This window comes from Ursus americanus, chromosome 33 (genome assembly GCF_024610735.1).
Source record: "Ursus americanus isolate L20-20 chromosome 33, mUrsAme1.1.p, whole genome shotgun sequence".
NCBI classification, from domain to species: domain Eukaryota; kingdom Metazoa; phylum Chordata; class Mammalia; order Carnivora; family Ursidae; genus Ursus; species Ursus americanus.
Window position 1 is genome coordinate 11,257,273 of NC_142159.1, and position 26,989 is coordinate 11,284,261.

The 26,989-nt window shown below is 56.1% G+C and overlaps 1 protein-coding gene across 4 annotated transcripts in view; it reads right to left on the reverse strand.

The window, feature by feature from the left end:
* Positions 1-20,353, reverse strand: part of RPS6KA1 (ribosomal protein S6 kinase A1) — a 39,486-nt gene extending 19,133 nt beyond the window's left edge. The window contains exons 1-9 of one of the 4 annotated variants that reach the window (XM_045782383.2): positions 20,202-20,353; positions 14,150-14,194; positions 5,240-5,356; positions 4,894-4,975; positions 3,088-3,168; positions 2,832-2,911; positions 1,481-1,587; positions 723-760; positions 211-353 (exon numbers count right to left, since the gene is read on the reverse strand). In XM_045782383.2, the coding sequence (XP_045638339.1) occupies positions 211-353; positions 723-760; positions 1,481-1,587; positions 2,832-2,911; positions 3,088-3,168; positions 4,894-4,975; positions 5,240-5,356; positions 14,150-14,194; positions 20,202-20,264 (756 nt within the window). In that variant the 5' untranslated portion in view covers positions 20,265-20,353. Of the gene's footprint in view, positions 1-210; positions 354-722; positions 761-1,480; positions 1,588-2,831; positions 2,912-3,087; positions 3,169-4,893; positions 4,976-5,239; positions 5,357-6,168; positions 6,479-8,034; positions 8,692-14,149; positions 14,195-20,201 lie in introns of those variants that run through there. The other 3 variants (XM_045782381.2, XM_045782384.2, XM_045782382.2) reach the window with 3 other exon arrangements.
* Positions 20,354-26,989: the final 6,636 nt, after the last annotated feature.

The window sequence follows — 26,989 nt, forward strand, 5'->3', positions numbered from 1 at the left end:
GCTGAGGCTGAGAAGAGGCCCAGTCCCGGGCTGGGGGCAGCCCACGCGGGGCCAAGCCTGGAATCCTCCCAAGGAAGGTGGAGGGTGAGGCAGCTTGGCCGGGAGAAGACAGGAGGAAGTCTTGGAGACTATCAACTCCCTCACTGCACAGATGGGAAAACCGAGGCCCAAAGCATGGGCTGAATGCTTTACCCCCGTCTGGGCACTCACCATCAACACCCCATAGGACCACCAGTCTGCACTATGGGTGTGGCCCTGGCGGTTGACGACCTCGGGGGCCATGTACTCCACTGTCCCGCAGAAGGAATAGGCTTTTTTCTCATGGTCAATGGCCTCCTTGCTTAGGCCAAAGTCTGCGGCAACAAGGGCAAGAGGACACATCTTTAGGAACCCCCCTGCCTTCCCTGCTGCCAACCCCTGGACAAACAGCCCCACGGCACACCCACCCCCCTGCCCACAGGCCTGAAGGCATCACCCCCCAAGACGCTTGGGAGGAGGCTAAGGCCCTGAGAGGTTAGGTGACTTGCTCAAGGTCACCTAGTGGGGAGCTAGGGTTCAGACCCAGGCCATCCCAAGTCTAGGGCCTGGGCTTTTGACCACTTCCAAGTGCCTGGCACAGCCTCTCAAGAAGAACAGATTTCCTGGCACTCAGCCCAGGCCTATCAAGAGCCCATCCTGCCCTCCCCGGGGACTCGAGCGGGGGGCAGGGGCCCTCTACTCACCAGTGAGTTTGATGTGGCCCTCCTCATCCAGAAGGATGCTGTAATGGAGAGATGGGAGTCGGGGCCCTTCAGCTGTGGCCCCTTGGGTTCTGGTGACACCATGGGGGCTGAGGGGGGGTTGGGCCTGGCCCAGAGAAGGTGATCCACCCAGATCCATCTGATGAGGGGCAGGTGGAGCAGGCTGGTGCCGCCAAGCAGATGTGTCGCCTGCCTTCTTTGCTAATCCTTGGAACAACTGGCTGAGGCAGGTACTATTATGGCCCTGTTTTAACAACGGGGAAGCTAAAGCTCGGGGAAGTTCGTAACTCCACGCGGTCACAGAGCTAACAGGTGGTGGAGACAAGATTTGACTTCAGGCCTAACTCTAAAGCCAGATCTCTTTCCAGCCCAGCGCCTGGCCCCCTGGGCTCCCCCAAGTTACCATCTGAGGATATTTAGATATTAAGGAAAATTCTAGAGAGGACCACATCGAGGAACGACCTTTAGTGATGGCATCTCAGACATCACACTGGATTAGCAAAAAACGTAGGCAGTCGTCTACACAGAGGAGCTTCGGCCTCATTAATGGCAGCACTGGGATCTGGCAGCCCCCCGGGGTGGGTCTGCGTCCGCCACCGTCCCACTCCACCCCTCTATTCATGGGGCCGCCAGAGAGAGGGAGACTTTGTTGGGGAGAGTCACGCCCCCCCGACGGGAGAGACCCGGGGCCTGTCTCTCACTCCCGAGGGAGGCTGGCGTGGAGCTCGGGCTTCACTCACTTTTCAGGCTTGAGGTCTCTGTAGATGATACCGAGGCTGTGCAGGTGGTCCAGGCCCAAGGCCAGCTCAGCCAGGTAGAACTTCACGTCCTCCTCTGTGAACATCACCTGCACCAGGCGGGGGCGGAGTCAGCGGGAGCGGGGGGCACCCGGCCGTCAGCAGCTTCCTGGGCCTGACGGCTCACCTTGGGGAGGACCCTTAGACACCCCCGTGCCATAGGCTCTTCTCTTTACAGAGGGGGTTGAGTGTGGAAGGACTAACACACAAGTCACTCATTGTGGCACCGTCTGGAAAGAGCGAAAGGGCTGGAAGAGTTCGGGGACTGAGGAGAAGACTGGAACGAGCGCTCGGTCCCGTGCAGGACGGAGAACTCTGTGCAAGGAGAGTCTCTGTGCTCTGATACGCATCGACCTCTAAGATACACTGTCTTGAGCAAGGCAAGATACAGAACGGTATAGACAGGGTAGTACTTTTTCTGTAAGAAAGTGGGGGTTGGAATTCAGAACGTGTATCAGAATGGTTTGTGTTACTAAAGAAACATGGGGTGCTTAAACAAGAATCAATAAAAATGTTTACCTATGGGGGGTAGAGGGACGGGGGTGGGAGGAAGACTTCTCAATGATATTTTTCTTTTCAATCATGTAAACGTATTACCTATTCAAATATTAAAATAACATTTAAAAAATCTTTTTAAAGTTTGTTTCTCTTCTGAAGTTTGACTTGTATTGATGGTCCCATTTTTATAACTGGCTCAAAATCTTTTATGTCAGTTAAAAGCTTTTTGGTTAGGGTCACCTGGGTGGCCAGTCAGTTGGGTGTCTGCCTTCGGCTCGGGTTGTGATCTCGGGGTCCTGGGATCGAGCCTCGCATCGGGCTCCCTGCTCAGCGGGGAGTCTGCTTCTCCCTCTCCCTCTGCCCCCCCACTCATGCTTGCTCTCTCTCTCTCTCTCAAATAAATAAAAAATCCTTTTGGTTAACACATGGGACATAATGTTAAAATATCTAGATTTCTGGGAGGATTTGGGTTTCTTCCCAACCTCACAGCCCTGCCTGGGGCAGCCTTGGAAGAACAGAGGTGGAGAAATGAAAGACTCCTTAGCTCCTGTCAGTCGGGGTGGCGTGAGACCCAGGGCCTCCTCCTCCTTACCCAGCCTGGAAAAACTCTGAGGCGTGGCCAGAGTCTACGCTCTGTCCCAGGGCCGGTTCCTAGGTCAGGGTCTGCTAGGCAGGCCTGGGTGGCGGTCCAGGTCCAAGCCACACTGGTCACGCTCTTCACAGAGCTCTGGGATGAGAGGCCTTGCTGTCCCTCCAGCTCCATCCCGGGGCCCATGGCAGTGGGGTGTCAGCTCACCTCTTTAGAGAGCCGTGTGAAGAGGTCCCCGCCACGCAGGAAGTCCAGAATAAGATAGAGCTTTCCCTCAGTCTGGAAGGCTGGGGAGAGGAGAAAAGGCGGTGGTAGAGCCAGCTGGACCCTGGGCCCTGCCCCCCTACCCTAAGCTCCCTTGGCCTGCTGGGGGTTGGGGCAACATGTGGGCAAGGCAGCCGCCCAGAGGCAGGGCAGAGGCCGGCAGGTAGGGTGGGAACTCGAGCAGGGGCTGTGGTCTCACCATAGTGCAGCTTCACCACAAACGGGTGGTTCACATCAGCTAGGATGTCTCTCTCCATCTTGGTCCGAACGCGGTCACGCACTGACCGGAAGAGAAAGGCAGTCAGGGAGAATCTAGCCCCCCAAACAGTCATCCCCAAGCCCTGGCTTAGAGGGGCTCTCTTCCACATGTTCCTCACACCTCACGGCAGTGCCCAGGGCTGGGCCCTAGGTGCCCTGCCCGAACCTCGAGCCCCATCTCCTGCTGTGCCCCATCAAAGGCCGTTCAATCCAGCCCATCTGAGCAACCTGTTCTGTCCTCTGTGTGCCCTTTGCCCCGAGGCTCCCCCTGGGATGCTTTTACCACCCCCTCCCCACCTGGCACAAAAAAATCCCTAATGCTGGTCTGGGGGATGGACAGCATAGTCACCTGGGAGATTCCTTTCCTTGGGCCTAAACTCAGACTCATGGGTCTAAGCAGGCACCCTCACATACCTCTTTTTTTTTTTTTTTTTTAAAGACTAAAAGTCCCTGGGCATTCGGATCACCAGCAGGTTCTTCTTTGACTCAGCTCAGGCCTCACCTCCTCCAGGGAGTCTTCCTTAAACTGCCAGGCCGAATTAGGGCCCTCTCTCCTACAGTGTTCCTGCTTGCCCCTTCAGAGTACTTTTCACTCTCTAATTTTTTCATTTCCCTCACCAGATGTGGCATGGACCATGCTAGAGTTGGACTATTCCAGCCACCGTTTCCCAAATATACCTTACATTTTTACGCTTTTGCTCAGGCAAACAGCTTCTCCTTCCTGGGGTACCCTTCCTCTACTATTTTTAGTCTGGAGAAGTCCTAACTCATCCTCTAAGGCACAGCTCAAGTGGCCCCTCCTTATGTGAGCCTACCCTCTGTGAGGCTGCAACCCACCGTCCCCAGGCTCCCCGCTCACAGCCCCAACCGCCCCACACTGCAGGCTTGGCTCGGCCACTCCTGCCCTGACCTGGGAGACCCTCACAGCAGTGCCCAAGTCCTCCATCCTCCCCTCCATGGCTCCCGTCATCCCTCCTGGGGAATGACTTCTACCCCTGCCAAAGCTACAGCACCCCAGAAACAAACTTTCACAGGCCACAGGACCCCTAAAGTCTGCAAGGCCAACACTTCTGATCCCCCCCACCTCACCCCAGCCAGGGCCCACTCCCCCTGGTCAGTGGCTACACCGGTTCCCAGACTGCTCATGGGTCACTGCCCAGCCCAAAGTCCACTACCGACCACTGTCATGCCCTGTGTGAGCCTGGGAATTCTAGACCTGGCCTTGGGCTCCCTTCTGAACCTCCCTGCTATCCATCTCTGTGGCCTTACCTCAACTCCCCCTCTTCTACCCTCCCTGGCTGCCTCCCTGGACGCCCTGCCTCTTCCCTCACACCTTTCTCCACCCTGAGAGGTCTCCCACAGACTCTCCAAGCATCGTGAAGCAACTCTGCCCAACTAACCTCAGTATCAGGCGTGTGAAGGCCCCTGTCACACACACACTGCTTTCACCCTTTGCCTTCCTTCCAGACATTCCCCTTCAGCTATGGTCATTGGTGCTTGGCTTAGGGGGAGGAGGGAAGGACAAGGTTAATCCCCAGAAGTCTTTTCTTCGGAATGGACCCTGTCTTCGCCACGAGGTCGGGGAGGGGAAGGGGGGCTGAGGACAGGCCTGTTTCTTTACCCTCAGACCACGTGCTCCTGGAAACAGCTATCTCCTCCATCAGACCGAACACTCTGGAGAGCCGGGCTGGCTCCCTCAATCCTTTGCCCAGCCTCGGCTCTGCACGGGGAGGCGACCCTTGCTCACCTTTCAGCGTTGCCTTCTTGAGAACCTTCATGGCGTACAGGTGCCCGCTATCAGGTCGGGTGACCTTCCGCACCAGGAAGACCTGAGAAGGCAACAGGGAAAAAGCAGAGGAGAAGCTGGGGAGGGGGCAGAGTCCGTTAGCTCCCATCCTCCAGGTCCCAGGCTGACCTCTAACTTCCCTGAGCCCCAGGTTGACCTTTTGTCCTCCCTGGGTACCAAGGTGACCTCCTGCTCTCCCCTCAGACCCATCTACCCTTGCCCTCTCATTCTGAACCCCAACGTGACCCCTCACCCCCGCCTCTGACACGACCAATGCTGCCCTCCCCGTTGTGGGCTCACGACTCACTTTGCCAAAGGATCCCTGGCCCAGAACCTTGAGCAGCTCAAACTGGGATGGGTCGGCCTTCTCAGAGCCAGCCTTGACGTGGTGCGTGATGGAGATCTCCTTGAGGATGCCCTCATCCTGATGGAGGGACAGAGCTGATGAGCATGGTGGGTCCCATCCGGGCCAGCAGGGGACATGGTCCCCATCCAAGCCCACTCCCCCGGAGACAAGGCCCTGCTGGCCACACCAGACAGCTATACTAATGGGGCCGGCCTCCTGGTTCATCAACACCAAAAGGGCCTCAAGGGCTAGTGAGGGTCAAACGACCAAGGTGCCGAGTCAGGTGAGGCACGGCTCCTACTGCTCCTGTTGCTCTGGCCCCGGTGAGGCCCAAAGGGACCCCCAGGCACGGCCCGGGTCCTGCCTGTGCGACTCCCCTCCCCCGGCTGCAAAGGTTTTGGTTTTGCCACAATAGGAAGTAGAGTTTGTTCTCATACCGGGGAGGCAGAGCCAGGCTTTTGTTCCTGGTCAGAGTGGATGATAGGCTACTTCTGACCAGAAGGACAGGGCTCAGATGCACAGGGACCCAAGAGTCACCAGAGACTACCCCCACCAACCCAGTAAGTGTCAGTCGGTGGACAGGAGCTAAGGCCAGAGACTCCATGATCCACCCTTTGAAACTTCCTTCATAGGAGTCTACTAAAAACCCCTTTGCCAGATCCTAGCTGTACCGGGACCCTTCTGTCCTCCCTCCAATCTGCCGCTATTGCCCTGGAGCCCCGAAGCGCCTCCTCACTTCCCCAGGAAGCAAGTCTGGGCAGGGTCCAGTCGTCCAGCAGGGCCAGGCCGGGGCCAGGAGAGCCGAAAGCCAACTGAGGCCAAACTCGCTGCCCAAGCACCTGCTCCAAGGGCCACAGCCAGGCCAGGACCAGACATCTGGGCACACTCACCGAGTCCCGCCTGGGGCCAGAGCCAGGGCCAGGGGCAGGCAGAGAGGTCTGGCTGGTCCTGGGCCGCTGCTTCCTGGGTAGCCAGGGGAGCAGGGCCCAGAGCCGCAGGCGGGGCGGCTTGGGATCCTGCTCCATTCGCCCGGCAGGGCCGAGGCACCATGGCAGGAGCAGGCAGCGTCCGGGGCTGCCTCGGAGGTGGCCGGGCCCAAGGCGGATGTGCAGGGTGAGGGCGGGGGCTGGGCCCAGCTCAGGGCCACCAATCACTTGGGGCCTGTGGTTTCCCAGCTCCAGGCCTACAATCTTACCACGTTCCCTTCCTCTCTTCCCCCCCTCCCCATTGCCTGAGGGCTGCCCTCTGGCCCTTTCCCCCATCATCCTCCCTGTGGGTCTGCAAAGGGAAAGCCGGATGCCAACACAGCTGCTGAGGGGTAGACAGGTACCCAACGCACAAAGACAGGCATCTAACGTGTAGAGGCAGATAGAGGGGGACACCCCATAGGCAGAGGCAGGCATCCACAGGGAAGACAGATGAAGGTGGGCATTTATCAGGCAGAGGTGGGAGGGCACACGGGCCCAGGGATGGATAGGGACACATACCCAGCAAGGGGAGGTAGGAAGAGCACACACCCAACAAGCAGAGACAGATGGGGACACGGACGCAACAAAGCAGAGGCAGGAGGCGACCCATACCTAACAGGCAGAGGGGCACGGGGCATATATCCAACAGGCAGAGACAGAAGGGGACATGAACTCAACAGGCAGAGACAGATGGGGACCCAACAGGCAGAAACAGATGGGGGCTGCATCCAACAGGTGGAGACAGATGGGGACACGTACTCAACAGGCAGAGACAGAAGGGGATACAACCCAACAGGCACCCAGCATGTGACATGTACCCAACAGGTGAACACAGGCACTCATCAGGTGGAGACAGAGACAGGAACCGACAAGACAGGCAGGTGGCCACAGAAAGACAAAGCTGGTCAGCGAGACCCACGGGGACGGACAGAGACGCAGACCTGACACACAGAAAGCCAGAGCCAGGACTCAGGGGCAGAGCTCCGGGTTCTTGCTGGTCTGCTACGGGGGGGAAGGGGGGCACTGGGGGAAGAGCTGAGGGGACATCACCTGCAAACACCCCGCATCTGGGGGAGCAGCCCACTATTTGTGGCAGACACACCTCTGAGGTTTCATCCCTGCCAGGGCCTGCAGAGGGCCCAGGACCAAGACAGTGGGCTGAGAGGAACATCTCCTGAATGCAATCTGATGGCTTTGACTCAGATCCAAATTTCCCGAATCTGTTATCCCCATTGCAGATACAGGAAACCGAGGCCCAGAGGCCAGTGACTCACCCGGGCTGAGAATGGACAGCGGTGGAGCCGCCTTACTCTCAAACCCTTCCCTAGTTACCCTAGCTTGGGGTCAGCAGGCCTCGAGTGCCAGGAAAGGGGGAGCAGGTAAGTCACCCAAAGCCATGCCCTGCACATCCAAGCCCACCCCCTCTCTCAATACTGTGGTCAGTTCAGGGACTTCCCAATCTAGGTCTAGGACCTGACAGCCACAGCCCCATCTTCAGGGGACCTTGAACGGCCACAAAAGCTGCAGGCTCTGCAGGTCCCTGAGTGTAACCCTGGGCAGGACAGGAGAAAGCCTGGCTCAGAGAGGGGCTGAGGCGAGCCAAGGCACACAGCAACCCCTGCCCACCCCGCCCTGAGGTTTGAGCCTCCGTGCCTGCCTCTGAGAACACTCCCTGGGGACAGAAGCAGTCACCCGGAAACCCCAGGGGACAGAGCCACTCCCAAGCGCATTCTTTGCCCAGGGCCATGGTGACAGATACAGCTGGAGGCAGACCAACCCTCTGCTCACCTTTCTGGGACAGGGGAGTGAGTCTCTCTCACCCCTGGGGAAATCTGCCGGGGTCTGCATGGTGGGGCTCAAGCCAGTGGCCAAAGGGCCCCGTTACTCCTCTACTTCTGCTTTTTCAGCCTTCCCGGCCCAGAAGGCAGGGTCCCTGACCCCCTCCTTCTCACTTCCCCCTCTGCAGGGAGGAGGGACAGAAGATGGGTCAGGCTCCCCTGCTGAGGACACAGTAGACCCCAAGCCCATCACTCCAGGGGGGCCCAGGGATAGAGCCCTCTTCATCTCCTCTGATCCTAAGGAGAGGAGACTAGAACACAGACAAAAGTCACAAGATAACGAGGTAGTGACACAATGGGCGTCCCAGCACCTGCAAACATCCCTTTGAGAGAATGTGGGGCAGAAGTCAGCAAGGTCGAGGTCTCTGAGTGCCCCAGGCCACGGTGCAGAAGACCCTTCCCCGGCAGTGACCTTCCTATGGCCGGGCCCACCCAAAATGGCAACCGCAGAGCAGGCACCGCCAGGCCAGGGCCCTGGGATGGACAAGAGGGCTACAGGGCCTAGCAAGGACCTCACAGAAGTCCGAGAGAAGGAGAAGGTAGCGGTGGGGCAGGGGCTGACCAGGCCCAGCCCCCTTCCACGTGGCCTGGACGCATCAGTCACACCAGTACCCCCACAGGAACTGGCACGCCCACAAATACACACAGGCCGATGATCGGAAACCATTTCCACAGACATGTGGAAACACACGCCCCCACGTACACACGGACTTCCCCTTCCAGTCCTCAAAGGGCCTCCAACGACAGTCTGATGATGGCCTGCTGGCGGTTGTGAAAGAGACCTCCCTAGACAGGCCGCTCGCTGCACCCAGCTCCTGCAGGCAGGGGTGTGGAAGCTGGGACAGCCCGGGGAGCCCCGAAGCTCTCTAGTGCGGAGCCAGCTGGGCCCCCCACCAATCCTCAAATCCCTCAGAAGCAAAGGAAGACTCTGTGGCTAGCAGGGTACAGGAAGGGGCAACAGGAAGGAACCGGTCTCAGAACTGCTTTCGCTGGAGGGTCTGTGCTGGGGCTGTGAGGCCTCTGGTGGCAAGAGTGGGGGAGCACAGGCATCAGACCACATCCCTTGGTCCCTGCCCCATCCCCCCCCCCCCCCAGATACTTCCTCTTAACTTACTTCCTCCCACAAGGCAGCTGGGAGAGAAGCCTAGAGCCCCCCAGCCTGATCCCTGGTCTCTAGGGTCCCTACCCCAGGGCCTCCCTCCACCAGCTGCAGCCCAAACCCAGCTGCGATCCCGGCGGTAACGGACACCAACAGCCCCCTCCCCGGCTGGCAGCATATGCGGGGGCCCCCCAGGCCTGCCCCTCCGGTGGGACAGATCGCTCCTGATCTGTCTCCCAGCGTGCCCCTGGGCAGGTGAGGAGAGGAGAGGTCCACAGTTCCCAGGTGTCCCTGCCGCACTAGGCCAGGGCTGGCATGAGTGACAATGAGAACTGTGCCCCTTCTAAATGGAGCATGTATTGCACAAGGCCGTTCTTTCCTTCGACCTCTGCTGGTGTGGCTTCTGCCAGGCCCTGTGTCTCAACTTTGAGAGATGACAATATCATCCCATTTCAGAGACTCGGAGAGAAAGTGACTTGCCCAAGGCTACATGGCTAGAAAGGGGGGCAGCTAAGGGCAAAATCCAAGAGGGTTTGCTTCCAAAGCCCACACTCAAGCGTTTCATTATCGCCCTCCCTGCGAGCCTGTTTCCCCTTTGGACATCCGGCACAGCTAGCGGCCCAGGCTCCGTCCCCAAGCCACGAGCCTGACACTAGGAGGCGCACATGTAAAACTCAGGCCTTGTTCTCAGGCAGCTCCCGAAAATACAAAACACAACCGGCTACAATCCTACAGTCGAGCATTACGGGTGCCCCGAGGCAGTAACTACCTGCCGGGGGTGAGGTCCCAAAAGATCTTCCAGAGAGGGTGCCGTCCAGCTAAACCGTGACGATGAACAGGAGCTGGCCAGGCAGAAAGGAAGAAAACAAAGACACTCTATGCAGAGAGACCGCACGAAGAGGAGGCTGAGACCAGGAGCGCAGGGTAGAAAGTTAAGAACTGTCCACTCACTAGCTGAGTGCTCCCAGGCAAATTTCCCTCCCTGTCTGAGCCTCAGTTTCCCCCTCTGTAAAACAGAGGTTAAAACTAAATATTCCACCCTGGGAAGGCTCTTGCTACGAGTACAGCGGCCACAGAGACAACGGAATGCTGTAAACAGGACTTCTCCCTGGATGGGGCGGGCAGTCTTACTGCTGCGGTCTCCTCTGGGCCGGCTGAGGGGACACAGCCCAGCCACATGGTCCCAGGGCCTGGGAGGGTGGGCTAGCCTAGCCTGGCCAGTCCAAGGGAAGTTCCCCCCAACACCTGAGGCTTCCAAGGCTCCCCGAAGTCCACAGTCACATCCTGCTTGTGCTCCAGCCAGGGGAGCATGAGGGATCCGGGATGGATCAGGGTTTCATAAACAGGAAGAGAGGAGGGGAGGGGGGAGACGCTCAGCTCTCAAAATAGACCTGCAGGCGCTTCAAAGGGGTCCAGCTCCGGAGATAGCCAGGGGTGGGGGCCGGGGGTGCCCGGTCCACCCTCGCGGAGGGAGGGAGGGTGAATGGAGCCCCAGTCTGCCTGAGGACACCAGGCGTGCCGGGGTGCCGACGGGATCCGGGGAGCTCTTGCCCTGGACTGCTGTCCATACCATGGCTGCTAAAACCCAAATCCCCCTTTTAGCCCAAAATGAATAAAATAAGCAAGCATTAAACACTAAACTTTGGGGGCGCCTGGGTGGCACAGTGGTTAAGCGTCTGCCTTCGGCTCAGGGCGTGATCTCGGCGTTCCGGGATCGAGCCCCACATCAGGCTCCTCCACTATGAGCCTGCTTCTTCCTCTCCCACTCCCCCTGCTTGTGTTCCCTCTCTCACTGGCTGTCTCTATCTCTGTCGAATAAATAAATAAAATCTTTAAAAACAAAAACAAAACAAAAAAACCACTAAACTTTGGGTACACCTGGCTGGCTCAGTCAGTGGGGCAGGCGACTCTTGGTCTCAGGGTTGTGAGTTCGAGCTCCACTCTGGGTGTAGAGATTAATTAAAAATAAAATCTAAAAAAACAAAACAAAACAACAAACTTTGTGGGACTGTTTAACTTATACATATCACGTTCCCTCCTCTGGGCGGCCCTGAGGGGTGGACCCTATTCCTCTTGTACAGGAAAAGCATCTGAACCCCAGAAGAGCAAAGTACCGCCCAAGGTTCTACAGCAAATAACAAAGGGCCAGGATTCCGAACTCAGAAAGCCTGACTCCCAAGGGCCCCTCTTTGCCTCTTCTCCACCTGGAAGGCCCACTTCTCTCTGGGGCTGCCAAACCCTGCCTTTGGAGGCGCAGCCAAATGCCAGTTCTGCAGGGAAGGTGCCTGGCGCCCTCCAGCCCGCCGCGATGCTTCCTCCTCTGCCACGCAGAGCAGTAACCATCCATCTGGTGCACGCTCAGCCCGGAGAGCAGATGCCCCTGGCTGGTTCCCCAGGACGTGCTCATCTTACCACCTCACCGGCAGAAATGTGGGCACCTGGCAAGGTGGCCCGGCACCGCCTCTCTGCCCAGTATGGGGCCTGGCACAGAATGGAGATTCTCTGTGCCCACAGTCACGCTCTCCGCCATCACAACACCCACCACCACACAGCTTGCCTGTCTCCACCCTCTCCTCAAGCCTGAGAGCAACCTGAGGCTAGGGGTACTGACTTCGTTTTAGGGTCCCCCAGCGCCACAGCACGGGGACCCAAAAGTCTGATAAGCGAAGGAGAAACTGGCCTGCTCCCAGCTCATTCCACCGCACCAAGTGATGAGGTCCTGACCACAGGCTGAGCGCCCCCTGGTGCGCTGAGCCCAGAAGTAGGCACTGGGGATGCCACAGAAAAGACAGATGGGCAGGTGTCTAGAAATGGTGGAACCTGGGGTCCCAGGGACCCCATACTCCCCCTCTTCAGCACGCAGTATTCTCTGGGCTGGGAGAAGTATGGGCCCTGTGGTCAAGCAAGACCTGACTCCATTGCTCACCAGCTATGTGACCCTGGGCCTCAATTTTCTCATCTGTAAAATGGGGATAGTAACAATCTCTACATCAGGGGTGTGGTGAAAACTAAATGCAAAGCGCCCGGTGTGGGGCTCGGTATGGGTTAAGCTCTTTCTCTTCCTTAATGTGGCATCCAAGGCTCTCCTTGCCCGCCTATCTCCAGCCTTGTCTCTCTTCCCATCCCGGGGTCTTCTGCTCGAGAGCAGGGGTCATAGGCTTGAGATCAAATATAAGCTCCTACCCTCTCCCAACAAGCCCCTGTAGCTCCTGAGGTAGCTTACCACCTGCCCCCAAAGCTGCAAGCTCCCCTGTAACCCCCAGAACTTGAACCCCAAGATCTGAACATCCTGGTTCTTCCTCGAATCCCTTCGTTTTGTTCCAAGGCAACTAGAGGCAGCTACTTTGTGGACGGAGATTCTCCAGACAAGGGGCCCAGACAAACCAAGGAACCCAGAGTCTGTATCACTTGGTCTGGCCTCTGTTGGCCAAGGTGGCCACAGTCCCCATCAGAGGAGGGGTGGGAGCCTACTTATCTCACCTTGCCCCACCCCAGGCAGCTCAGCTCCCTTATCTTAGGAGGCTGAGACAAGGCAAACATGGGGACCAGCCCTAGGTCTATTTCAAAGGTCGAGCTTATGGCAAGTGTGGTGCCCAGGCCGACCCAGGTCTAGAGGGTGTGGCCACTGGAAGGAAGTGAAGCGGAGCAATACCTGGGGTACCTGGGCTGCCGGAGCTGAAGTCCTACGCGCCCGGCAGTCACTAGCTCATCCGTCCTTCCCATCGCTCCTGTGACATAGGCACCGTCGTCCCCAACTTACAGATCAGGAATGGGAGACTCAGAAGGGAGAACACCTCTGACCAAATACCACCCTCAAATAGTGAGGGTAGAGCCAGGACCTGAACGCAGGTCAGAACCCACGCTCCGTCCTTCCTAGGCAGCTTCCCAAGCCCCCACCCCCCACCCCCACCCCGTAGCCAGCGGCTCTGGGCCCTCACAGCTCCTGAAAACTGGGTGTGGTCTTTCCCAGCAGAAGAGAAAGCCCAGGCCCAGAAGGAACAAAGGACCCACCCAAGGTCACACAACTGTCACCCAGCCCTGGTGCTTCTGTCCACACACAAAACCAGCAACAGGGACTGAAGGGCTAAAGGGAGGCGCCCAGGGGAAGCAAAGACAGTAGGGCGGAAGGAACCAGCCCAGGGCTGGGAGGTGGGAACCCAGAGAAACGGCCAGTGTGCCACATGCCAGGCACTGGGCCCTGGTTAGACTTGGGGGGGGTCACCAGGTGCCCTCCCTTCATGTACCAGCACCACATACCCAGAAGACTCCAGGCCCTCGTCACACCCAGCTGACCCCTGAGCCTCTCCCGTCACCGGTGCCTCCAGCCCTTTCCTTACAGCCAGCCCAGCTGCCATAAGGAAATAAATCAAGGAAGCCGCCTGGGTGAGGAGGAGCCAGAGTGCTAGCCTGGATTCTGCTCCTGACCCTGTCTCCGCCGCAGTCCCCTCGCCTAAGAAATCGGAAGGGTGAGGGGCACTTGGCTGGCTCAGTCGGCCAGTGTGACTCTTGATCTCAGGGATATAAGTTCAAGCCCCACGTTGGGTGTGAGATTACTTAAGAAAATCTTTAGGGGTGCCTGGATGGCTCAGTCGGTTAAGTGGCTGACTTTGGCTCAGGTTGTGATCTCAGGGTCCTGTGATCAAGCCCCATATCCTGTGCTCTGCGCTTAGCAGGAGTCGGCTTCTCCCTCTCCCTCTGCCCCTCCCTCCGCTTGGGCGCTCAAGCTCTCTCTCTCTCTCTCAAATAAATAAATAAAATCTTTAAAAAATAAATAAAATCTTAAAAAGAAAGAAAGAGAGAGAGGGAGGGAGGGAGCGAGGGGAAAGTTGGAGCAAGTGATCTCTGTGCCCGGGTCGCCTCGAGGATTTGGTGGGACCAGAGAGGAAGGCTGAGTTAGGTGGGCCTCCCTCCTCCTCCACAGCCATGCAAACGGTCCCTTGCTCTGGGTGCTTGCCTTGGTCCTCACCTTGGACGGCTGAAGTCCAGCTTCTTCCCCTGAAGCCTGTCCATTCTGGAAAAGAGAAGGGAGATGGGGGAATATTATCGGAACTTACCGGGGTGGGACAGAGCAAAAACAGACCCTACCAGAACGCCCCCCCAACCCCACCCCGTGTGGCTGCCCCGGACAGCTAGGGAGGCTATGTAGGCGAGGGCCCTCTACCTCCACTTTCACTGTGGGGGCACAGGTATCAAGCCCTCCTCCAACAGCCCCTCTCCAGCATTTCCCACTCCTCCCTCCCTCATGCTCTCTGCCTAGCAAACCCCTCATCTTTGAAGACTGAGCTCAAATGTCACCTCCTCCCAGGGAGAAGGAAAGGGCATGCATGGCTCCCAGCTCTGCTGGAGACAAACTGTGAGTCTGCGCCAACGAATCAACTGCAAAGAGACCTCAGTCTCCTGATCTGTAACATGGGGATAGTTACACCCACCTCCCAGAATTGCTGCAGGGATGCAAGGAGGCCAAGTCTGCGCAAGTGTCCAGCCTGGAGATGGCTGCCCTGTTCCTGCCCCATTCTGGGACTCCTCCCCTGCCAGGCAGAATCACTGCTGCCACACTGTGCCCCTGCATCCCTTCCCTGCACCACTGGCCACAAGACAGGGACTATGTACACACAGGCCTGCCTTCCTAATACAGGGGGAAGACAGAGATTAGGACTTGGTGCTAACAGCTGCTCTCTTCCGAGCCCCTGCCACATGCCAGGCACTGGGCTTGGAGCCTCACACCTGTGGCACCAGTAAATCCTCCTGACCTGGGAGGTAGGCCCTGTCCCCATTTGTTAGATGAAGAAACTGAGGCTCAGAGGAGCATAGCGATGGCACCTAAGGTCACACGACTGATAAGTGGGGATTCAAAATCCGGTCTCTGACACCCAGGAAACGCTCAAAAAAGGTCTGCTGAAGAGGAGCCCACACCTCATCAGGGGAACTACCTGGAGAGAGGCAGCCACTGGGGCCCATTTCTAGGCAGGGCTGCTTTTCCCAGCCCCTAGACTTCGCCCTCAGGGATATACCAAAGCCAGCCCATCCCTTTCCTGTGTGATATGAGGTGAGTAACCAGGCCTTGGGAAGCAAGGAAGAGCTGTCCCCACCCCTCCTGGCGCAGCAAGAGTGCACTGAGGGAGACGGGGGCTCCTACTGTCAGCGAGACCCAGCCTAGGGCAGGTCAGGGCTTTGCAGCCAGGGGCTGTGTCCACAGGGCAGTGGCTTTGCCTGGCAGAAGCAGGCACAGCTGTGTTCTGCCCATTACATAACCTCCCTGCCCCTGGAGCAGCTCCTCCCTGCTGCTCGAAGAACATCCTGCCCCCTGAGCCCCCTTAATGCCCCTAATCCTCCCCAGGGGCCGCTGTTCCACAGGCCCCTCCACAGGCACATGCACATACATGCTGTCATCTCTCAGCGACCTGGGGGGAGGGCTGGGCTGATCAGCGCCGGGGAGTAGGGAGTGGGGGCCACAATGCATTCATATCTTGAGTTCACCCAGCATTCTAGACTCAGGCTATAATTCCCACAGATGGGCACAACGGCCTACATGCATACCAGCCCCGCCCCCCGCCCTCCCCATGCCAAACCCCCATCCGGCCTCAAGCTCAACTGGGATCCTTGCATTGAGCAATCACCTCTCTCGCTCACGCACTCCTTACGGAGAACCTTCTATGGACCAGGCCCCAAACCGTTCCATGACTTCCCACTGCCTGCAGAATAAAGTCCCAGCCCCTTGGCATGGCATCCAAGGCCGTCATCTCCAACTGCCCAACACAGGTGACTAAGCATGCGGGTTCTAGAACCCGACCTTCTGGGTTCAAATTCTAGCTTCTACCACTGCATGACCCTGAGGTTACTTCATTTCTCAGCGCTTCAGTTTCCTCATCTGTGAAATGGAGTTGAAAGTAATGTATCTCATTGGATGGCTACAAGGAGCAAATAAAATACTGCCTATAAATATCTACCCCTGGCACATAACTGGCCCACAAACAACAGCCATTATGATTACTGGGTCCTATTCTTGAGCTGAACCGAATGACCTGGGACCCTGAGCAGACCAGCTTGCTTCATATCCCAGCATCTGTATGGTGGCTCCTTCCACCAAGAAAACCTTTCCTGCCTTATCACTTTGGTAAAGACCTGGCCTTCTTTCAGGACTCACCTCCAATGTCCTCTCCTCTGTTCACAAAGCCTCAAGTCCTTTCCTCCCTCCTCAGGGCCCCGAGAGCACCAAGCAAACCGCAGGTTAACTCAGAAAGAAGCCACAGCTTGTCCATCATCATTTCCCTGGCACCCAGCTCAGGGTCCGGCACACAGTCGGTCACATGAAAGCTCAGCTCAGCAGAAAGAGCGAGAAGACCAGAGCAGCTTCTCGTACTCCTATTTGTCAGACAAGGCTCAGAGTTAAGGGACTTACCTGAGGTCCCTCAGCTAGCAGGTGATGGGCATGGGGCCATAACCCAAAGTCACATGGCTACAAGCCTCAATCCCCAGTGAGGGAGGGGAGGAGGCCTCGGATGCGCCCAGAGGTGTAGGCCGACTGAGCAGTAGCTGGATGATTCAGGGGACCCCACAGGCCCTATTTGGCTGCCTCTGGTCCCAGGGTCTCTGGCCTGGGTACAATCCTCATGTAAGAGCTGATGCACGATGTTTCTAGAAGGGGATGGGCAGCCCTGGAGAAAGGACTAGGAGTGCAGAGACCACAGGCAAGCATCCCCCTCAGAGCCAAGGTCCTGGGAAGACAGGGTCCATGTGCTCATCTGGCCTGATTGCTGCACAGGCAGGTGGAAAGAACCGCTCTGCAGCCACAAAGACATGGTGGCTGACCCCAGCTCTGCCGGCCACCCGCTCTGTCCTTGGGTCTGTCACATCACTTCTCTGTCCCTCAGTTTTCTCATCTGTGTCAAGGCCAGGTCTGTCTTGTTCACAGCTGCACTGTTGCTTGGCACAGTACTTGTCACATGATAAGTACTCAATAAATATTTGCTGAATGAATGAATGAATGAATGGAAGGGAACAATGATGCTGACCTTGCAGAATCCTGAGTCAAAGACCTTGTCTAAAAAGTCTGGTATAGGAAGGGCCCTCTGGCCTCTCCTACTCTTCCCACTCTTCTTCAGAGAGCACTGCTCCTAGGACAGCTGCCTAGGGCCCCCAGACCACTGTGTCCCCTCCCCAGAGGTCAGAGATGGATTCCAAAACGCATTGTTCCTTCCCTCCCAAGCAGCTCTCTCTTGAGAAGTGGAACTCAGGGCAGCGTCTGGAGAAGCCAGGCAGCAGATGGACAAAGACAGCACGTGCCCCACGGGCAGGAAGCAGCCCCAGGAGCTGGGTTCAGAGCCCAGCACTGGCAGCCCTGCACGCTGCTGGAGGCTGGGGGCCAGGTGCCAGAGCTGGCTGGCACCACCGGCCCTCCGAAAAGGCTGGACAGAGGCCCTGTGGGACAAGGAGAGTCTGCCAACATCCGGAGCCTCTCCTGGAGTACCTTCCACCTGGGCCAGTTTGATCCCAGCCCTTCCCCATCCTTGAGCCCCGCCCCCCCCCAACTTGTTGGAAGACAGAGATCTGGACTCGCATCCTGTCTCTGACATTAATTCATAGGCCAGTTCTCCTAAGTTCAGCTGTTACATACAAAAATGGGGGGTAATAACCCCCCTTTTTTAAAAAGAGGCTCCTCACCTAACATGGGGCTTGAACTCACAACCCTAAGATCAAGAGTCGCATGCTCTACTGACTGAGCCAGCCAGGCACCCCAATAATCCCTACTTTGAGAAGCTGTTTTGAGAATTATTTTAAGGTGAAGCAGGGTCGGTGGCACACTGTACACAGCGGGGCTGGGCACATGGAGAAGGTTCCTGCTTTCAGCGGGGCCAGGGAAGGCCCAGGCAGAATCCTCACCCACACCGCCACCTGGGCCGGGCCCTGCCTCCCAGCAGCCCATTTTCGGCAGCATGAGGAGGGCAGAGCCGTCCAGGTCCCAGGCCTCTGCCAAATGCCCCCCCCCCCCCAGCCCCTTGCCTGCCTCCTTCCTGGCCAGGAGCCGGGGGCTGTGCTGTACCTGCAGGGCAGGCTACTGTATCGCTTACATATCACCTGGGCTAAGAACAGCAAGGCCCTGTTCTCCAGTGAGAATGGCCCAACCGGCACCCTGGCTGCCCCATGGCTCCTATTACCCAAACAATAACACCCAGTCGCCTGGCACTTCCACGGAGTGGAGGAGGGGGAGAATAGGCAGCAGTGCCCAGGGCTCTGCACCTCTCAGGCCCAGGAAGCACGAAGCAAGGACCCAGTGCTGGCCACTGGAGGAACAGAGGTGCAGGGAGGCTAAGGACCGGCTGAGGGTCACACAGTGTTTCCAAGCTGAAGCTCTGAGAAATCACGATGCCCCCAATCCTAGGAAATAAACTAGTCTTCACCTCTCACAGAACCCCCATGCAGCTGTACTCAAAACTGAGTGAGTTTCCTGTTTAAACCTGGTCCCCTGGCCCAGGATTCCTCAAAGGGAAGCAGGAAGTAGTGCCCTGCGCTGGGAATCAAGCTCCTGGGTGTCTGCCCTTCCTACGAGTATAACCCAAGGTAAGTCCCTGGGTTAAGTCCTTCCCAGCCTACCTTCCTCTAGGGAGGCCTAAGTCACAGGGGCATGCCAGGGCAAAGGAATCCACGTCTGAGCGCCCCCCCAACCAGGCCCTTATGCCCCAGGCCTCCGGGGAGGGGGCACTGCAGAGGGCAGTGCTCCTCACCTCAGAGGGTGAGTCAGCGAGAGAACCTCCGAGAGTCGTGCAGGGCCTGTAAAAACCCCATGGCAGGGATCCCAGAGCAATTTAGTCCAAATTGCACCTTCAGGCTGGTTACCTAATCCTGCCGCGCCCACCCTCCAATAGCCAGTGTCAGCTCTGACCATCCCTTTAAAGGGGTAGCACACCCTGGGTGCTGGGGACCCGGGGTCCTCACTCTAATCAAACCTGTGGCCCTGAGAGGCAGAGTACTTGGTGGTTACCCCAGGTAAGAGGAGGCAGAGGAGGGGAACTAGGCAGGGGCTAGGGACCAAAGCCAGGAGAAAATCACCTTGGCTCCGGGGCTCACTGAGGTCTTCACACCCTCCCAGTATACACACCCCCCCCATACCCTCTGGAAATGGAGTTTCATCTGCCTCCTTCCCAGATTGAGGCTGAGGGGAAAGTTTTCTTAATCTGCTGGTTTAGAGCCTTGACCTTGACCCTGGGGGTCAAAGTGCACAGGAACAGCTGGCCTTCTGCATCCTAGGGCTTGGCACCACAGAATCCTCAGAGGAGGGCAGGAGCTGCTTCTGGGAGAGGTTAGGTGACAGAGGCCAAATGCCCCAGGGGCCCAGCCCTTCCTATGGGAGGGCTCACAAGAAAGAAGGAAGGCACCAAGGTCCTCCCAGTCTCCGGGAATAATCTTCATAAAGTCTAAGGGCTTTCCCCCACGGTCTTCTCCACAGCCTGGGGTAGGGGACACAAGTGTCGTCTGACCCTAGCCTTGGGGCAAAGAAAACCAAGAGTTTCAGCTCTAGACTGGTGGTGTCACCCCATATTCCACAACTGCCAAGGGTCAAGAGGGGTAACCCTGCTAGGGTCAGCAGCGGAGAAGCGGAGGGCTCTCGGAGTAGAGCGCTGGGAGACATCAAGGAGACCTGGGGTTCCCATGACCCTCGTCTCTTGTAGAATCCCAGACATCTGGCACCTCAGCCCTGCCCATCCGTGCTGATAGAGGAGGCTCCGACAGCTCCTGGTACAGGTCCTAGGTGTGTGGGGTGAAGGGAGCCAGATCTCAGGGCCCCGCGGGATCCCCCTCTCCGGACTAAGGGGGTTCTGGGCGCTTGGCGGAACGGTCCCTCGAGCACACACACACACCCGGAGCATGGGGGGGTGGAGCCGAAGAAGGGCAGGAGATCGGAGTGCACTCGCGCCCTCGAGGAAGCCCAGCAGGCTGCAGCGGCGCCGCGAGCCGCCCCGCCCCCGTGGGGACCCAGGCTCGCTGGCCGCCGGCGCCCGTCCCCCGCCCCGCTCACTCACCTCCGGGTCCAGCGGCACCAGCTCCATGAGCGGCCAGGGCTCCTTGAGCTGGGCGAGCGGCATCGCGCCGCCGCCGGGCCGCCCGCGCTCCTCTGGCTGCCCGGGCCGCGCCGCCTCCCGGGTCCCGGGGTCCCCGGCTTTGCGCCCCCGCGCCCCCTCGTCCCCGCGTCCCCCAGCGAGACCCCCGCGCTCGGGCTGGGCCGTCCGCCGCCGCTGCCGCCGCGGCACTCGCACTTCGGCTCCCTCCGTCACCCGGCGCCGCCGCGCCCATTGGCTACCTGAGCGAGGGGCGGGACCGTCGAAGCCCCGCCCCAGCCCCCGCGGCGCGGCTTTCCCGGAGCGGACCCCCGCCCCCGGCGCGCGGGACTGCTGGCCCCGCCTCCGCCGCGAGCCCCTGCCCGGTGCTCTGCTCCGCTTAGAAGAGGCCTTCCCGACTCCTCCTTCCCAAACCTTGTCCTACCCGCGCGGACCACCCCGGGGTCATCGCTTTCCCCTCATCTGCTCGGGTGGAATCACGCCCCAGATATTCCTTCTTCCTCCTGCGGGAGGGAAGCCCCTGTTCCCCTAGCCCTCATCCACCCGCCTCTCCCTTTCCCTCTCACACACGCGCTCACCCCGAAAGTCCCGGGCCTGACCCAGGCGGAGGTTTGAAAAGAACCTGGGCTCCACTCCCCTCAGGCCCTCACCTCCCGAGGCCCTGGAGCTCCCCCGCGATCTTAGTGCCCCAGCTCCAGGTAGGTTCCTATTCTTCCGCTGCCACCATCAGTACCCACAGCGCCCCCAGAGTGATTTCTTAATGCACATTTTTTTGGTAATCTGTCGTTGAGGGGACCCCTTTCTAGCCATGTCTCCCCAGAATCTCTCCAACCTCAAGCCCAGCCCTGGGTTGATTTGTGTTTGTGCCCCCTCGGAGGAGGACCGGGCCCAGACTCCCAGGGTTGAGGAATTCTTGGGCTGCACGTGGAGTAAAAGGCCAGGGAAAAGGGTTCCTTTTCGAGAGATTCAGTCTCCATCTAATGAGGTGTTAGGGGTCCAGCTGTGGTGAGATTGGATCATGAGTGGGGAAGAATGGACAGTTACTTGCAAAGCTGTTATAAGGCAGGGGGATGGTTGGGATGCCCGGATGGCGCAGGGGGTTAAGCATGGGACTCTTGGTTTTGGCTCAGGTTGTGATCTCAGGGTTGTGGATTGAGCCCTGCCTCTGGTAAGACTCTCTCCCCTCCTCCCTCTGCCCCTCCCCCACTCCCTAAAACAAACAAACAAACAAACAAACAAATAAATAAATAAATCTTAAGGCAGGAGGATGGAGAGGATTGTTTATCAAAAATCTTCTGTGAACCAGCTCCATTGACTTGTGACTTCTTTGAATTCCCACCACCACCTAGTTTATAAATCATAAAACAGCCTCACAAGGATGAGATGATTTACCCAAGGTTACACAGCTGGTCAAGAACAGATTAGGACTTTTAAGAAATCAAAGTGTATGAAGATTTCTCCTAAATCCAGATGCTACCCTTATTCCACAACTTTCCTAAGGTAGCAAGTGAATTGAGTTTTCAGTGGAAAAGACTGGAACCCAACAACAAAATTTTTTAAAGACTTATTTATTTATTTACTTATGGGGGGGGGCAGAGGGAGAGAGACTCAAGAAGACTCACTACATAGCTCAGAACCCTACTCAGGGCTGGATCCCACAACCCTGAGATCATGACCTGAGCCAAATCAAGCGTATGATGCTTAGCCCACTGAGCCACCCAGGCGCCCCCCCCAATAAATTTTTTTTGAAGCAGGCTTTATGCACAGCATGGGACTCAAACTCACAACCCTGAAATCAAGTCTTGCATGCTTTATGGATTGAGCCAGCCAGGTGTTCCAGAACCCAACAAATCTTGATATGAATCCCAGCTCTATTACATCCTTAACATTGGAAAACTAACTCACTTTGTATCTCTAAACCACAGTTTCCTTATCCGTGAAAGAATTGTAATCCAAATCTTTCAGGTATATACTGAGCACAACATTCATTTTATTTTATTTTTTTAAAAAGATTTATTTATTCGAGAGGTACCGGGGTGGCTCAGTCGGTTAAGCGTCTGCCTTCAGCCCAGGTCATGATCCCAGGTGATCCCAGGGTCCTGGGATCGAGTCCCACATTGGGCTCCCTGCTCAGCAAGGAGTTTACCTGCTCGTGCTCTCTATCTCCCTTCCATTCTCTCTCTCTCTCTCTCTCTCAGATAAATAAATAAAATCTTTTTTAAAAAAAATTATTTATTTGAGAGAAAGTAGGGGCGGCAGAGGGAGAAGGTGAAAATCCCCAAGCAGACTCCCTGCCAAGCGCAGACCCCGACTCAGGGCTCAATCCCAGGACCCGGAGGACCACGACCAGAGCCAAAATCAAGAATCAGCCGTCCAACCAACTGAGCCACGTGGGTGCCCCTACATTCATTTTATTTTTTATTTATTGATTTATTTTTAAAGATTTTATTTATTTATTTGACAGAGAGACAGCCAGCGAGAGAGGGAACACGAGCAGGGGGAGTGGGAGAGGAAGAAGCAGGCTTTCCGGTGGAGCAGGGAGCCCGATGCGGGGCTCGATCCCAGGACTCTGGGATCACACCCTGAGCTGAAGGCAGACGCTTAATGACTGAGCCATGCAGGTGCCTCACCTACATTCGTTTTAATTCGGTAAACATTTATACCTTTATATTCCATGCCAGGCGCTCTTCCTGAGCATATGTTGTATACCAGGACTTCTTCTAGATGCTGAGGATAGAGCAATGAACAAAACCAAGCCCCTGCTTTCACGGGGTTTATGTTCAATCTGGTGTGATTCCATAAATAATTACAGCCAACACACACCCAGTACTTATATGGACCGGGCACTGTTCTAAGCACCTTACCTGTATAAACTCATTTAATCCTCACAACATGATGAGGTAGGTACTGTTACTATCTCCAGTGAACAGGTGAGGAAACTGAGGACCAGAAATGAAGCATCCCATTCTCTGGGTCTCTCTGAGGTTACACAGCTTGGAAAATGGTAGAGCTGAGAGACAACTCTGGCAGTGTGGGCCCAGACTTTGTTCTCTTGTTCACTCACTCTCCTCCTCCCTGATGAGAAAGGGTGGGGGCTAAACCAGAGGCAGCTCGGACCAGAGGTGGCAACCGTTATTAACATCAGGGTCAGTATCAGCCAGTTCAGTTGCCTGGAACCAGTTTGCAATGCCCCGACCCCTCCTGCTCAGGGCTAGCATTGTAATATGTGGACTTACGTAAAAAGCTATTGCCGTTTATCTTAAATTCAAATTTAACTGGGCATCGTGTATTTTGATTTGCTAAATCTAATGATCCTACTTGGGATATAGAAGAGATGGCACACAGGTGCCAAATATCTGACGACAAGCTGGAGTGAAGTGAGACAGGAAGAGAGCCCAGGACAGGAGGACAAAAGACTGGGTGAGGGAGATGGGGTAGATGGGCAGGAGTGGAGGAAGTGAGGAGAAAGCAGGAGCAATTTTGTCTTCAGTCTGCCCCTTTCCTGGGGCCCCTGGTCCTCTTTCCCTTTTTACAGGGAAGGATTCCCTATCAAGTGCAGCATCTCCACTTAAGGACTGAGTAATGATTGTGCTTTCCTATGAGTACGTTTCACTTCCTATGTCCCCTCTCCCAAAGGTATTGGAAAGGCAGTGGTGGATTGTGCTGGAAAAAGGAAGCCCAGAGGACACCCGGGCCCGGCCTGGGCAGCTTGGGTAGGTCAGCTTGCCTATCAGTGTTGTAGTGACAGCAGTCACTCACCAGAGAGCTATGGAGACCAAACCATCCCCTACGCAGCAGTGATCTGCTCTAGCAGCAGCTCACGATTTTCCCCATTTCCACCTAGACTCCAACCACACTGACTTTCCTTCAGTTCTCCTGCCACAGGGCCTTTGAATATGCTGCTCCTCGTACTTGAAACTGTCTCCCCTCTTCCTCAAACCAGTTTATCTCCACAGTCACTTCTACAGGACATCTTTGTCTACCTCCCTGTTATACACACTCATAGCAATGGGTACTTCTCACAGTGCTACCTTTCCGTGTGTTTATGTGATTATTCTATTAACACCTAGCTCTTCAATTGGACAGTAAACTCTGAGAGGGCCGGGGTCGCGTTTTGGCTCCTCATTGTCTTCCTGGCATCTGACACACTGCCTGGCACATAGGAGGTGCTCAAAGAGGCTTAGTGATATTCCAGCATCATCTAGGTATGAAGTGGTAAATCCAGGACTCAGACCCAGGCAGTCTAACCCTATGCTGTGAAATGCTACACTCTGAGTAGTGGATAAATGCTAGCTAATAATAATAATAATAATGGGGTTAGAACAGGCTGTTCTGGGCGGTCACTTGAGGTGTTTGTTAAATGAATGACTCATGAAAGGGCTTTGCTGGACACAAGTGAGGTTATTATTTTGTATCCTGGTGAAGAGACTTTTCTGACATGGAGCAGGGAGGCTGAATGGATGGGGCAGAGGGCTGGTTTTGGGTCTCTCTAATGCAGCTTGGGCACGTGCTTGCTATAATGTTCAAGAGCAGAGGGCATTGACTCAGGGAGAGGGTCTGTCATTATTCTTTCTTAGCCTTTCAGTAGAGGAGGGTCTTGGCACACGTGTCTCCTGGCAGCAGGTGGAACACAACGAGAGGGATAATCGTAATGGCAGTCTTCTTTAACAAGTGATTACAAAAGGCCAGAGCTTGGCTAAGTATTTAAATAATAATCACCAACTATGAGGGGCTATTGAGAGAGTACAATATGGCCTGCTAGGAGCTGTTTACAAACAAGAGCTCATCAAATCATCCCAACACCACCATGAGATAGAAACCAGTGTCCCCATTTTTCAGATGAGAAAACTGAGGCTCATAAAGGGACAGGATTGCCCATGGTCAGACAGCTGGTAAGTATTGCAGCTGGGCTGAGAACCCAGTTCTCTCAGACTCAAAGCCAGTGCTCTTAATGACGTCACTCAGCCCAGAAGGGGAGCACAGGGGTACACAGGGTGCAGACAGTGGGGAGTGGTGAACAGGTGAGGGGTGGAGTCTCTCGTCTGCTCCATCTAGGTCTGGGAGATCGGGGTGGCGTCACTCCCTTGCTTGAAACACTCCTGTGACTCCTCCACCACATTTCAAACAAAATCCACAGATTTTGCTGGGCCTGCAAAACCCCACAGGACCTGGCTCCCTGCTGCCTGGGGCATCGCCTCTCCTACCATTCATTCACTGCCTTCCTGCCCCCAGGCATCCTTCCTGCTCACTGACAGGCCAGGTAGCTCCCACCCCAGGCTTTCGCTCCTGCCGTCCCCTCCACGTGGAGCGTTGTTCTTTCTCCGGCTCTCCAAGTTGGCTCCCTCACTTCATTCACACCTCTGCTCAAATGTCACCTCTTCGGAGAGAACTGGCCCTATCTAAAATAGCTCCCCATCAATGGCATCACCTCCGTTATCCTGTTTTCACGGCTCGCCTCTCCACCAGCAATCATACTGCCTGTTTATATGTTTGCTGTTGTTTGTTTCTCCCAGTAGAATAAGGTTCCACGAGGCAGGCCTTGGCTGTTTTGTTTCCTGCTGTATCCCTAGATACATCTGGCATATGGCAAGCCCTCAAACATGCTTATGAATGGGACCACACCAGCCTGGGCTCTAACCCAGGCTCTGCCTCCTCCTAGCTATGTGACTCGGAGCACGTAGTTAACGTGTTTCTGCATCTCTAAACTAGGGGTGATTGCATTAAGTTAGACTGGGCAGTAAAATGTCTGTGTGGTGCCTGGCACACAGTAGGTGCTCAAGAGAAATGGCAAGTAACACCCATAGCCCTTCTCCCTTTCCCCTTAATGCTTTCCCCTGCAAAGGAGTGGAGGGCAGGAGGCTGGGACTTAGAGAGTTCACTGGATGGGTTCTCCATTGGCGTGAGATGAAAATGTGAGAAGAGGCTTCGGTTTAAAGGCCCTCCCGTGACTGTGATCATGAGGTTGGTAAAGAATGAGGCCAGAGGGATGCCTGGGTGGCTCAGTCATTAAGCGTCTGCCTTCAGCCCAGGGTGTGGGATCGAGCCCCATATCGGGCTCCTCCGCTGGGAGCCTGCTTCTTCCTTTTCCACTCCCCCTGCTTGTGTTCCTTCTCTCGCTGGCTGTCTCTCTCTCTGTCAAATAAATAAATATAATCTTTAAAAAAAAAGAAGAAGAAGAAGAAGAAGAAGAAGAAGAAGAAGAAGAAGAAGAATGAGGCCCAGAATCAGAAAGGAAGAGGAGGAACAGGAGCGTGCTGGTGGGACGGTCCCAGGAGTGCTGGAGAATTGGCCAGGGGGCTCCTCTACTGCCCTGGAGCCTGGGGGTGAGGCAGAAGCTTGCTGCTATTGGTTGGAAAGGATAGAAAAGGAATTGGAGTTGGAGGGCAGAAGAGGAAGCAGTTGGCCATCAGTAGATACTCATCGGGTGCCAGCTATGTGCCAGGCACTGTTGTGGCCGCTGGGGATACAGCAGAGGAGTAGACAAAGAGGGTCTCGGCCCTCTAGGATAGGGGTGGGCGAATTATGGCCCATGGGCCAAAGCTGACCCATTCTTTTTGTACACCTGTGAGCTCTATTTTCAACTGCTTGAAAAAAATCAAAAGAAGAATATTTCATGACACGTGAAAACTATATGAAATTCAAATTTCAGTATCCACAAATAAAGTTTTATTGGCACACAGCCATGCTCCGCTGACGTGTGGTCCCGAGCTGCTTTGCACCACAACAGAGTCGAGTAGTTGCAACACAAACCA